General features: G+C 35.3%; 1 protein-coding gene across 11 annotated transcripts in view; it reads right to left on the bottom strand.

Moving 5' to 3' along the window:
• Nucleotides 1–2,295: 2,295 nt before the first annotated feature.
• Nucleotides 2,296–14,357, bottom strand: part of LOC140533323 (ankyrin repeat domain-containing protein 26-like) — a 78,588-nt gene continuing 66,526 nt past the window's right edge. For 9 of the 11 annotated variants that reach the window (XM_072652925.1, XM_072652928.1, XM_072652935.1 and 6 more), the window contains 2 exons: nucleotides 3,792–3,837; nucleotides 2,296–3,149 (listed from right to left, as the gene is read on the bottom strand). In XM_072652925.1, coding sequence (XP_072509026.1) covers nucleotides 3,043–3,149; nucleotides 3,792–3,837 — 153 coding nt within the window. In that variant the 3' untranslated portion in view covers nucleotides 2,296–3,042. Of the gene's footprint in view, nucleotides 3,150–3,791; nucleotides 3,838–13,361; nucleotides 13,501–14,357 lie in introns of those variants that run through there. The other 2 variants (XR_011976875.1, XR_011976876.1) reach the window with 2 other exon arrangements.

Here is a 14,357-nt window from a genome sequence, read left to right as displayed (position 1 = left end):
GACCAAAGGGTAATTTTGTTTTGCTTGACTACATAGTTGTTTTGGGGTGAGGAGAATAATGAGTACTGAAAGTGATTTCAAGATGGATAAAAAAGAATATAATGAAACTTTTAAAAATATGTATCAATTAACCCCTCCCCTCCAATTATGAACAATGACTATACAACGATTCCAAAAAATCAATGATGAGACATAATATCCACTGCCTGACATAGAGGTGGTAGCTTTAGGGGGCAGGATGAGAGATATATACAAGACATTTCAAAATTCTTAGTGCAGTTTTAAACTTAAATAACTTTAGAAGGAGAAATGCTAAAAAAACTCAAAAACTTTACAAAACCAACATTGAAAAGATTATTTTTATATATCAATATATTTTTAAAAATTAAACATAATCACTGTCAATGTAAAAACTTCCACATGCTGCTACAGAGTAGCAGGACTGCAAGTGTAAAGGGTTGCATTTGTAATCCTAGTCTTTAGATCATCCTAAGAATGAGGTTTTGATTGATATATGAATTTTGATGTGATCACAAACAAAATAATCTAACGGCGACAGGTCAGATGAAAGAAGTGGCTAAGCAAGAGGACTTCCTCTACTGACTGATCCATCAGTTTTGGGAAGTGTCATCTAAAACTTTAGCACTAGAAATACATATTGGCAGTGTGCCCTGTCTTGTGAAAATTAAAACTGCTTCTTCAAAAACTAAGTTTAAACATTTAAATAAACTTCCAAATTATGGTTTTTTAAAAAAATACATTTGTAGCATTCACATTCGAATTTTATTAAAGCTTAAAGTGGCACTAAAACTTTTGAGACACCCTATATTTTTGTAAACAGCCCATGAGAAAGTTTGTTTTATTTGACTATGCCTATTTGTTACAAGAAATTTTTCCTTTTCTTTTTACCAGTGAGGTAGGGATAGGAGGGTGATAAAACAGATTTCTGTTAATTAAGAATAAAGAGGTCGAGGGGAACTACAGATGTGGAAATTTTGCACATACTTTTAGATGAGGTCAGCACATTTTTGGTTTTGTTTCACTTGGTTTTACTTTATTACAAGGGACCTCTAAATATGAAAATGTAATAAAACATCAATAATACTTTAAAAAGAAAAAATATATATTTCAAAAGCTATATGCAATATTCAATTTAACACATGTCTTTTTTTATTTATATGTGGAATGTTGATATTAATAATATTTATAATTTAAAAAATGTAGAATTTGGGAGTTAAAGAACTTAACTTCAAATCTCAGTTCTTACCCTCACTACCTCTGTAGCCTTTTAAGTGGATAGAGAGTTGGGTATGGAGTCAGAAAGACCCGAGTTCAAAGGTGGCCTCAGAGATTTATTAGCTGTATAACCCTGGGTAAGTTACTTAACTCTATTTGCCTCAGTTTCCCCATCTGAAAAATGAACCAGAGAAGGAAATGGCAAACTACTCCAGTATCTGTGCCAAAAGCAAATGGGGCCATACAGAGTTGGACATGACTGAATAATAACAAGCCTTGGGTAATCCATTTAACCTGTCTGGGCCTCAGTTCCTTATCAGTAAAGTAAGGGCGCTGAACTAGATCAGGGGTCCACAGACCTCCAAGGTATCTGTGGATAGATGTGGCAGATTCTATGAACTTTGATGCGAAAAGCATTGTTTATATATTCACCTACCTTTTCTTTCCTTTGTGTTGTATTCGCTTAAAAATGTTATTTGGAGAAGTCTATAGGCTTCACCAGCCTTTCAAATGGTCTGGTCATGAACTTCTAGACCAGACGACCTTTAGAGGCTTTCCAGTTTCATACCTATGATCTCTTTTCACAGTGTCTTCAGTTCTATTCTATTTGTTCCCTTTGTTAAAACACTTTGAATTCTTTTTTCCCATATTGTGCTGTACCTTTCTGATTACACTTTATACTCTAACTTAGGATAGATGATCTTTTTCTCTCTACAAGACTGTTTGATCCCGCAGGACAAGGAGAACACATCATATTTATGTAGCTATCTCTTTCGGGGAGAGACAGAGTGCCTCTCACAAAAAAGGTAAACATCAAGTGTTTCTTAGATAATTACCTGGACTGAAGTGGCATACAGGGGATGTGTCTGTGCATGCATGTGTATGCACAAGTGCATGTGCATGTCTCTGTGTATACATCTGCACAGATACTTGGCCAAGACCCATGATTTCATCACTGTAGGAAACCCCTGATGTAGAAATTTCTTCTGTGGATAGTTTAATTCAAGAGTGGACAAACTATGATAACCTTGGTATTGTTTGGCTAGAGAGTCAAGAATGTTTTACAATAAATACATTAAGACTTTATTTAAAAAGGTAAAAATCATTCTTAGTTTGCAGTACAAAAATAAGCAGCAGCCAGATTTGACTCTCAAGTAGTGGTGTGTCCATCCCTGCCGAGTCTTAAGAAAGAAATGCATACGGTAAAATTAAGACTTGAATGAACCTAGGTTTTGTGATTAGAGACTTCACAAAGAAAAGCACTATTATCATAAAACTTGCAAGCTAAAAGATATATTTGATTCATTTAAAGTTGGAAAACAAAAGTTTAAGCACTGTAATTTTAAATAACATAAAATACAATTTAAAATACAGTCTATAAATTTCATGGCACGGTTACAGATATATTAAAATTCAAATACTGACAGTAGAAATAATAGCAATATATCAAATAATTCTATCTAAATTTACTAAATGCTTAGGTCTACACACAATGATATTAAATGGAAAATACAGTACAACCTTCAAAGATAGATAACTAAAAAAATTACAATCAATTAGGGGCTTTGAGATTCCTTGCAATAACTAACAATTTGGGGGGCAATGTTACAAAATTTAAAGAAATAAATTTTTACTAAAGAACTATACAGATATATTTACATATGCATATATACACATAATACATATTAAAACTTATGACACAACGCATTTTCTAACACAAATTTTTTCACATTTATATATTTAATGGAAAACTATTAAGTATTGTGTAAACATAGTTCAATTCATAAATGAACACTACTTCTTCCTTTAAAGCATGTAATTCTTCTTTAAAACCTCTAAGTATTCCTGAGTTGCTAGGGAAACAGGATCCTGATTCAGATTTGGCATTCTTGAGGATTCATTAGTAAATCCAGCTGGGGGCAAAAGAAGGAAAAAAATTACATATATATGTGTGCGTAATTTTTTAATTTCACTTGGAATTTATGATTCATCATGTTAAGGAATTCTGGGTGTGAAAAGCATGCAAAGGGTCATTGGTACAACTGAGTTTTAGAGTTTCCTGAGCACTTCGAAGTTAAGTGACTTGCCCATGGTCTCATGGGCAGTATGTATCATAGGGAGGACTCCAACTCAAGTTTTCTTGGAAGTCACCTACCATAACAGGCTTGTTTTAGAGCTCAGATTAGGTAATGTATGCAAAATGCTTCACAAAATTTAAAGTGCTATATAAATGCAAGTCATTCTTATTACACTTAAGATGGATGTTGGTTGTAGAGTAACTCATCAAATTGTTCATGTAATGTTTCTTTTTCATCCTCTGCAGAAGAAGCTGGCATATAAACTGCAATTGTATTTATGTTCATGGTGATCTGTTTATTTATACTCACATTATGCTCTATTTCCTAATTAATTATGTTTGTTTTTGCCTCTGGGCTCACCATGCCAATTATTTGATTTGTCTGTTTGAGTAAAATGTCAACCACACTTCCATTTACCTGCAGCTTCAAGTATAGCATCAAATTATAACATTTTATTTATGAACAATTTGGACATACCTTCATCAAGTTCCCTGGCTATACTTTTTTTCAACTCCTGTCGCATCTGAAATAACATTAAAATAATGTTCAGAACAATGAAGTAAATAAAGGAACTTGAGATAATATACAGAACTCAAAAAATCTTTTAAAAAATTGCAGACATCCAAAAAAATTACTAGTCAACTTGGACACTAGTTAAGTTTGACTTAATCAATAGAAAACATATTAGTATACTAAAACAATACTGTTATTGTATATTGTATATTGTATAAGGACATATCGCAATTAATTATATACAAAGACATATGTGAACTTTGTTAGCATAGTTGTCATGTCTCAGGTTTTGAATATATTTTTATTCTACTCTAAAAAAATCTTTCCCTTTTTGTTTCCATTTTTATTAATATAGCATTTTTCTTTAAAAATAAAATCAATTTCATATCCTATATTTTAAAATAATTAATTTCAAATATTAATATTTTATTTCATTAAGCTACTGACAGTCTAAACATAAAATGAACATCAATTTACAGTGAGCAAAACAGAAAAGAAAGTGTCTGGAAATGATTAAATACAATACAAAAATTCCAAGGATGGTCAAAGGGTATAAAGTGAAAACAGCTCCTACATATTCTGTTACAATTGAAATATTTCTTAATTCAGAAAGAAACTGATTTCATTTGATTTTCTAAATCCATGCTTTGTGGTTATGTAGATTTAAGTAAGAAAGCTAAGAGAATACTGCTTCCTACTGTAACTTGTAAAGAAAGAAGGAAAGACACTGGTTCAGTCCTTTAATTCTTATAACAACTTCACAGAATGGGGAAGAGAAGATGTACTGAGAGAGCACTCTTGATAACGATTAGAGTTGTATGGCTTCCTTTTCAGAAGACAGATGAAACAGGACGGTATAGACGGGAGGTTAATGTTGCAACATATACATAAGGCATGTGAGGCTAGCATAACCATAGCATCCTTATCCTATTTAAATTTACACTCAAGTAAAGATATTTCTCACCAAATTTGTAACACTAAATGCACAAAAGAGAACCCAGCAAACAACTGAGCAAACTGTCTGTTATTGTTCATGATGACAATATAGGAAACTTCTTCTGTCCTGGCAGTGAACTTGGAGGTAAGAGAGGAGGAGTTTGGATCTATTTCCCAGGTTCTCAATTAGATCTTTCTTAAATATTTCTTCGATAGTATCATTATTAGAAGAGGTCTTAGGTAATGAAAAACTTGACATTGGACTAAACCTTTAACTAAAAGATTTTAAGTGGCACAATAAAGATATGCCATGAAAAAGAAAATAAAGTCGATATATTTTTAAGGGAAGATAAATGTTCACTATCATTTATAAAAAACCTCTTTTCATCTGTTTAACATATATGTAAAATATCTTGATGTTTCTCTATATAAGAAAAAGACACACATATATCATACATATTATGTAGAGGGTGTGATCAGCGGGAGCCTAAACTTGACATGGTTGAAAGATAAAGGTTTTGTTCTGAATTTGAAGATGTATCTAATCTATATGGAGTGAATGTTACCAATGAAACTAGGTTTAGCATTATGGTAACATCTTCTTGGGAGGGAATGGTATTTGCTTTAGGTGCCCACTGACACCATACTGAGGAAGCCCAAAGTTCAGGGCATGGATCAGATTCACGCTAGTGAGGTCTCAACCAATCATCATTGTGGTACCAACAGGCCACTAAGTAGTCAGGAAAAAGACATTCCTTATTTTCCAGATATCAGCAGTATCCCAAATACGGTGTCCATGGCCATATTCACACTGTCTTTGGGGGTATAGCTTCAAAGTCAGAACAAATGTCTAACTAAATCTATCAGGTGAATAAGGCTCTTCTGGTGATCTCTCTTTTCCTCTCCTTCTCTGTGTATACATGCACATATGTTTATACTACATATATATGCATGTAAGTATGCATTCAAAGGCATTTGGTGGACAGAGAATGAGAGTTGAACTCAGGTCTTCCTGCCTTCAAATCTAGCAATAATATATTCTTTCTCCACTTATATATGCATATATACATGCATATGTTATGTATTTCCAATTCAAGACTTTATGTTGGTTTAATTAGAAAAAGACTTCAATTATAGAAACTTATGATAATTGTAGTTTCTATGGTTTGATAGCGGAAGTATAATGATAAGACTCCATATGAGGTCACTGAGGCTAAGTGGTCCTAAGGCCCTTAAATTACAAGGGCAGATACTGTCACTTACTCTTCTGACCCTGGGTCAATAGTGAATGATCACAGCTTCTGACTGGAAAATGCTCCTGGCTATGTGCAGCAGTCTGAGTTACTCCTTTCTTTTACTGCCTCTCATAGTCAGTTCAGACCTTCTCCCAATTTCTAGTCCCAACAAAGAAACTCTCTCTTCCCATGCGTCACTCAAACCAGGTATCAATAAATGATCCCAACAACTTCACCACATCTGGGTCTTACTTAGGAATACCCCCTCCCGTCTTTGGCACTGATTACCTCTTCTACACCAAGACCATTTTTAGGGTATCTAATTTCCCTCCTTGTATCCCAGCTCTGACATCTCCCTCTCTTGGGTTGTGGGAAAATTTCTTGCTGTTTGAGGATGGATCTCTGTCTCCCTCTATTGCCACAGAAGGTATCTGTGGGTATGCTTTGTTTCCCTAGGCTTGCTGTGGTACATAGTAATAAAGTTCCTGTTTATATCAGCTTCCTGATCCCCAATTTCCTGTAAAGAGTCAAACTCAGGTCTTCATTTTTACCCAAACTGTGACACCAAATAATGCAAAATTTCATCACATATATAAACTGTTTGCAATAAAAATATTTTTTAAAAAGGTACAGTTTTCAAAAGTGTATAAATAAAAAGCCTTTCTTTTATTACTACAAATATAATAAAGTGACTTTGCAACTTGATAGTTGTATAACCTTGGGCAAGCCTAAGCTATGAACCACAGTTTTCTCATATGTAAAATGGGAATAATACCTGTACTAATACCTTACAGGGTATGCTAAGGATAACACAAGATAATATATGTCAATTATTTTGCTAACTATACAGAACTACCTACAAAGACTTGATTTCTATAGACTCTCAGACAACTCACACAATTTCAGTTTTAGACTTGAGCAGTTATCATACTGACACCCTGACCATTCTTAATCTATTATTATATTTCTCAATAAGGCTGGTAGTATACAAGGGTAGGTTACATCATAACCCATGGCTCTCATTTTGAGAAGGCCTCCTATTCCTATTTCCAAATAGCTTCTCTACTAGACTTTCATGGATGTCTGAAATTCTGTTTCATATTCATTCCTCTGAGTCACGGTAAACATTAAATCAGCATAAGCCTTGAACACTTCAGCATGAATTAGATGACTAAATACTTTACAATATAAAAGGGCTGAGAGCCTGAGATGATACATGGCAGGAGAAGCAATGTGGTGTGGTGGAAAGAACACTGGACTTGGAGTCAGGGGAGTTGTACTTTAAAGTCGTGCAGCTGACCCTTCTTCCTCTCAAGTGGTTTCACCTCTTCTTGCTCACAGCCTCTGTGAATCTATAGCTATAGCTGATCTATATTTGTTCTAGTCAAAATTCCACAGAGAAGCCATGAGCAAGTCACTTAGCCCCTCTCACCCTCAGTCTCCTCATCTGTAAAAGGTATAATAATAGCACTTTATATTCTGTGAGGATCAAGTGAGATGATATGTGTAAAGAAATTTGTAAACTTTAAATTGCTATATAAGGATCAGCTAAAAATAATAGCTTTGTTGTTATTACTTTAATAAAAGTCCAGGGCAGGTATGGGTAGGGTATCTAATAGTGTAGCTGTGAGTGGCTAGCACCAGCATGATGGTCCCTGGGACCATTATGGGTGCATACAAGAAAGGGGAAAGCAGAACAAAGGGAGGTAAGAAGGTACCAACTACAAAGCAATTTGGCATGGGGCTAACCCCGTCTATTGGGGGAAGTTAGAACATAGTTTTTGTCTGAAATTCTGTGACTTTTTGATCTTCCACCAAGTCAAAATCTATTATTAGAAAAGATACTGTTATTATTCTTTTTCTTAGCACATACTCTGAAGAGTGTAGGCTTTGGTTGTTTATAATTAAATATTTTGAAAAACTAAATTTCTAAAAAATATGGTTTATCATTGAAAACTTTTCTGGAAACTACCACCTCTCAGAAAGTTTCATAAGACCTTACTTCTTTAAATAAATCACAGATGAGAGAATGTACTCCATCAATGACTCTTATCTAATATTTTTAGGACTAGCACAGATATATTTGAAAATCCGTATAATCGTTACTACACAGGGTCTTCTGAAGATCATTTCAAAATGCAAAACATTCTTAGCTTTTACAGAGATCTACAAAGTAACTATAAAAATAGACGTGAAATGATTATTACCTTTAAAGGCATTTTATACCTACATCACAAAAGAATGCAGTAACAAATTTATCCAGCATCAGCATACAGAAACAGAGCTAGAAGGGAACTTTAAAGGTCACCTAGTCATATCATTTTGTAGATGAAAAAAATCAGACCAAGGTAAATCAATCAATCAATCAACAAGAATTTAAAAGAGCTTACTGTCTGCTAGGCATTAGGGGCTAGAAGTATAAATACAATAAAAAATGAAACAAAACTGAAATGATCCCTACTCATAAAGTGTCTAATTAGTAAGGTGAGCACTTAATAATGTTTGCTGCCCAAAAGGTTTATATTCTAATAGGAAAACAATAAATACCTAAATAAATATATACATAACATAAAGAGAACAATTACAAAGTACAGTTGCCCCTTCCACATCACAGACCTTAGGGGTGTGGTGACCCTGCAATCTAGGAAATCTGCATAAAATTTTTTGACCCTCCCCTCATACCAGAGAAGATGCCTGAATTTTTTCTTTTTCTTTTATGGGCTGTGTTTACGGTACCTTATTGTAAAATCTGGGTTAAGTATTTGGTCATAGGCTCTGTGTCATCTGCTGGCCTTTGTGAGTCATCTGCGGCTTCCACAAAATTCCCCCCAAAATTCCTATTTAATTTCATATGCTGTGATCCTCAATTTAAAGAAACTGTGATGGGGAAAATCATGATGGGGAAGGGCTAACTGTAGTAAAACTCAAGATACTAGTTCAAAGTTACACAGGTAATAAGTAGCAGAGACCTAGTCTGGATATGTTTTCAACATCAGGAAATGCCCTGATCTTGCTTGGTGAATTTTCCAGATACTTCAGGATTATACTTCCAGATACTTTCAAACTTGGAAGATTAATACTTTACATTCCCCATTTGGTATCTCCCAGTCACAACTGTTTGTCTGGACTGGCCTACACCTTCAAAGGAATTTGATGTTCCGGTCTTTTAGTTTCTAGTTAAGAAGGGACCTATGTGCGTGGACCTATACTGAACCAACCCCCTGAGGTAGCTAAGCAGTCAGTCTTTGAGCAGATGAGCCTCACCATGCTTTACTTCAAAAAAAGTATAAATAGAAGATATGGAGTTTGTTCCATTTATTTTTTCTTAAATTAAAGCTAACAGGATACTGTTTACAATCCGTCATCTTCAATGTGTAAAACTCTAGGAGTGATCACAGGTTATGAGTTATGAGTTATCACAGGTCAGCACTTCCTGACAAATTAAACATGCATCAGTCAAGGTCAGAAGTGGTCTTTTGGTTCTGCTTAGGATTCTGTGCATCCCCACTTCTGGACCCAAAATCCTTTGCAGAGAGCAGTATGACCCTCATGAGCAATTTGTGGAAATTGTTGTCATACTATGTTATGGAAATCTGTCTGCTGGAACTGCCCCAATTGGCTATTGAAGTTGTTGAATCAGGTCACATCACAGAAAGATCTTTACTAAATGGAAGAACTGAACTGAATATCCTTTTGCTAAACATTTTCAGGACAGGGAGCTTGGCCCTTCTGTGGAAGTGGTAATGAGTATGAATATGTTTTCGGGTCAGAGAATGGTTTAAGGCTCAGTCACTGCTAAGGGCTGTGATGATCACAGAAATGGTAGAGGTGCTCAATACCACAGGTAGAAGCAGGATCCGGATCAGTCTAACATTGTGGCAAGTAAGGAAGGCTTTCTGAGACAGAAGGCACCAGGAGCTGATATGGGACATTTTTTGGATGTCTGCTCGCGATAGTGGCTAATTTTTCCAACTTGCAAGGAGAAGTACTTCTGTGAGACCTCACTGTGACACGGAGATGATTCTGGGATCTTGAACGGTTATGCCCATGGAGTACACTATCTCCAGGTTCTACCACAAATCTAAAACCTTCAAGTATTCTGGAAAAGACTGAAGCTGCTGTTGGGCAACGATCTGGCTTCAACACACTTTTTCTGACTTAACTGTATATTTTTTCCTTTCACACACCCTTAAATTCCAAGCCAACTGGCCTACCTGCTATTCCTTATGGAAGACACCCCTTCTCCGGTCACCTCGCCTGGGCCTTTCAGAATCCCCAGTGTCCTCTGAAGGCTCAGCTAAGGGCACACAAGTCCTATCTTGTTCTTCCCTGTACAACTATCTTACTTTGTAGGTACCTGTATTCACTTTGTATTTACTTAGATTCAGACAGGCAGGTTTTTTTTTTTTGTTTTGTTTTGTTTTGACCACAATGGAATGCAAGTTCCTTCAAAGTAGATAATGGTTTGTCCTTTTTTCTCCCCAGTGTAAGCTCAGTATCTGCTATAGAGTAGTTGCTTAATAAATGTTTAATAAATGAATGCCAAAGAATGACCAACTGAGTAAAGTACATAGGGGCCCCTTGTCAGTAGGTTGGCCACTGACAGGTGGAATGAACTCTTAGGCTAACCCATGAAACAAAGAAAAGAAAAAACATAAATGGCTTTTACTCTTCCTGAATGGCACACCCTTCCTCCAAAAAAAAAGGGAGATGGTGCTAAGAATCAATCCTAGTTTTTAGTTGTTTTATAAACATTAACTTAAATGTGGGTAATTTAAATGTCCAGTGACCAAAGAATGTCATGCTATTGGAAGAAATCCATTACATCTACACTGATGAGACTGAAATAAGCTGAAGACAAAACAAAGTTGTAGTTAAACTGAAAGATGGCTTAGAAGTATAGATCAAGTTGAGTTCACTATGTGCTCAAAGGCAACAAGAACCACTGTTCCACATGATATCTGACCATCTCATATAGCAATGTTTATGATAAGTAGCTATAAAAAGACCACCGTGAAGATAATTGTAGCCTCTGTGCCAAGATGTGGTGAAAAGAGCAAAGCAGTGACAATCTCTGAGAAACAAAGTGTTTCTTAACTAAGTCAAAATTAGTTTGATGCTTAGTGACTTTAAAACAAAGATGGGAACAAGAAGGGACTCCAGAAAGCATGCTGGAAAACACAGCCCATCTGTGAGAAATGAAAGAGAACAAAGGCTTTTAAGATGACTTAGAATCTATGTCTATCTATGTGTCTCTCCTGAATATTTTCTTCTTGAAGATTTAGAAGGCAAATGCCAAAAAAAAAAAACCCAAACAAACCCCCAAACAGTAATAACGGCAACAAAACACCCAACTCAAAAACCAAACAAAAACTAAATTGTTATTAAAAGACAAGAACTGATTGGTTTCTGCTTTGGGAGTATCAGAAAAAGCTGAGCGCAGTCTGAATATTGACTAGTTTTTAAAAAGTAATAAAAATAAGTATCAAGTCATAACTGACCAAAATGAGAAGTTATTTTCGTTTATAATTTTGATCTGACCTTTAAGTTGAGATGTTGATACCAAAAGATCAGAAATGGAAAAAAGCCAAGGTGTTAAACTTTTGTGGGACCATGGTGATAATCAAGGTCAATTGATAAAAAAGAGGTGCCTCAATGAAGAGGTTGAAAGAACCAAGCTTTAGCTAGCCAGCATATACTTAAGTTTCTTATTGAAGCTGGGAGACATGGAAGACAACGTGGTTTCAAATATAAATTCACTTGAAAAACACTGAGGAAGATTCATACAACTGAGAAAAGGAAAAACATAATTATAAGAAGCTTATTTATGAAACCCAATTGGGGTTCCTGCAGAGGCAGCAAGACATCAGGGATAAGATGCTGGACTCAGAGTCAGGAAGATCTGGATTCAAATCCTACTGGAGATATTTCCTAGTTCTGTGACCTTGGACAAGTCACTTAACTTCTCTGTGACCTGGTTTTCTCATCTGAAAAATGGGGGTTAAGGGAGAAGCGACTTGATGTAAAGTCTGTTCCAGCTCTAAATCTATGATTCTACGACTTCATGAATATTTACAAATGAAACTGATGGAAGATAACACTAGAAAATGAACACATTTGTCAAGATTTCTGCAACAATCAATTTTTTATAATCATTCAGTCACGCCACCACAACTGGATTTTAGCGTCTTAGTTCCCAATAACAGAATGCAGAAATGGCACTGAAAAATACATCAGAAAGAGTAGTTGAACCAGATCAAGTACGAAGAAATCTTTCCTTGTGTCAATATAATTAAGAAAGCATTTAGGGGCCATTTTATAAGATTTTCCAGTAAAGGAGAAGATAATAGAAGACTGAACAAAATGGCAGACAATATGGTTGCACCCAAGAAAGTTCACTGAAAGGAAGATGATTACTACTGATGCATATGAACACTTATTAAACTTTATAAGAGCTTTATAAGAATATGAAATAGACATATCACTGTATCCTTGTTTAGAAGCTACTATATCAATGAAATTACAGGTCCAAGTCTATCTCATCAAATTTCTGATGCTTCTAAAGAACTACTACTACTGAAGACTTCTTCTCTTTTTATGTCATTTATGGAATTTGTCACTAATGTAAATTCTCTTTTGTTCATTAAGATGACTTCTTTCCCACATTATGGTTTTTTTGCAGTTTCTCTCTACTAAGGTCTCTCAGTAGAGAAGTAAAGCATAGCCCATGCCTGAAGGCTTTCTCCCTTTCCAAATATTACAAGCCCTGCTCTACAGAATATGTGTGGATGCTTTCCTACATTCACTGCATTAAGAAAAGGGAGTAAACTTCCACAAATAATTTTCTGCAGCAGACTACATCTTTACAAAAAAACAAGTAACTAAAAGATGTAGATAATACAAAATCCCATGGCTTGTTGATTCAAAGTAGCATTTGATTCAGTAGACCAAAGACCAGTCTTAATGAGAATCTTCCTCCAGTAAGGAGTCAATCAATCAATAAGTATTTATTAAGTGAATATCCTGTGTCAGGCATTGTGCTAAACACTGGGAATTCAGAGAAAGGCTAAAGGAGTCTGTGTCCTCAAGGAGCTCACAATCTAATGGAATCTTTTGTTCAAATGCTAAGTTACATTTCTCAATAAATGCAAAAACAAAAACTGTAATGTGCTTTCAATGATCATTAGCTGCCTTTGAGCATAAACACTCATCTTCTAGTGATACTGAGTACTTATAAATCTTGGAACACAATAATCTATGAAAAATTAAAGTTATGGGTGACTGAAAAAGCAGTGGTGGGTGATACTAGGTGCATGACATTTCCAATAAGAAATTATGAGCACAAGCTTTGCAATGTACATACCTGAGGAGATATATGCTCAGAATAGGTGATTAACAAGGGAGAGTTAATGGCATATCTGAAGGTGGCACTAGTACCCACAAAATGTAAAAAGACCTCTAAGAAGGCCTCCAGCATGTGACATCACTCCTCAGAAGAGGATCTAAAGTAGAACATGGGCAAGAGTTACCAGAAAGAATAGACAGGAATGAACCTATATTGATGAGCCTGCAGATCTGCTGACATATCTTTTAAACATTCAACTTAAAAATTAACCATTTTGATAGAAATCTTTCTAAAATTTATAATGTGATCTTTTGCCTTAGTGAAAGAGATAGCACAATTTAATGTTCCCTTGGTGATTATGAAGATTAGTCTAATACAATTCTATAATACAGATATATGCTATCAGGATCTATTGAGGCATAAAGGGCTATTTGGGTATTTCTGCTATCTCCTCCTTTGCTGTCACTTCTAGCTTTTTGGTCAATATGCTCTTCTTCTCAGTTCTATTATGCAATCCTCTGTAGTTTAGGAAAAATCAAATACTGCCAGGGGTACCAGTTAATCGCAGAACCTCAAAATGACAGAATATCAGAGCTGAACAGCATCTCAGTAGTTGTTTAGTCCAATCTATAACCTAAAAGGAATTCCTGCTACAATATGTGGCATCTAAGTGGCTTAATGTACAGAGTGCTGGACCTGGAGTCAGGAAGACTCGTCTTCCTGAGATTGATCTTATTTCAGGCATTTATTAGCTATGTGACTCTGGGTAAATTAGTTAACCCTGTCTGCCTCAATTTCCTTATTTGTAAAATGAGCTGGAAAAGGAAATGGCAAACCTCTCCAGTATCTTTGCCAAGAAAACCCCAAATGGGGTCACAAAGAGTCAGACAAAAATAAAAATGACTAAACAACAAAAGTACAATACACCTAACATAACAGTCATCAAACTTTTGAATGAAGTTCTCACATGAGGGGAAATACATTACTTCCTAAGGCAGCCCACTCCATTTATGG

This window comes from Notamacropus eugenii, chromosome 3, assembly GCF_028372415.1.
Source record: "Notamacropus eugenii isolate mMacEug1 chromosome 3, mMacEug1.pri_v2, whole genome shotgun sequence".
NCBI classification, from domain to species: domain Eukaryota; kingdom Metazoa; phylum Chordata; class Mammalia; order Diprotodontia; family Macropodidae; genus Notamacropus; species Notamacropus eugenii.
This window is presented reverse-complemented; position numbering and strand designations above follow the sequence as displayed.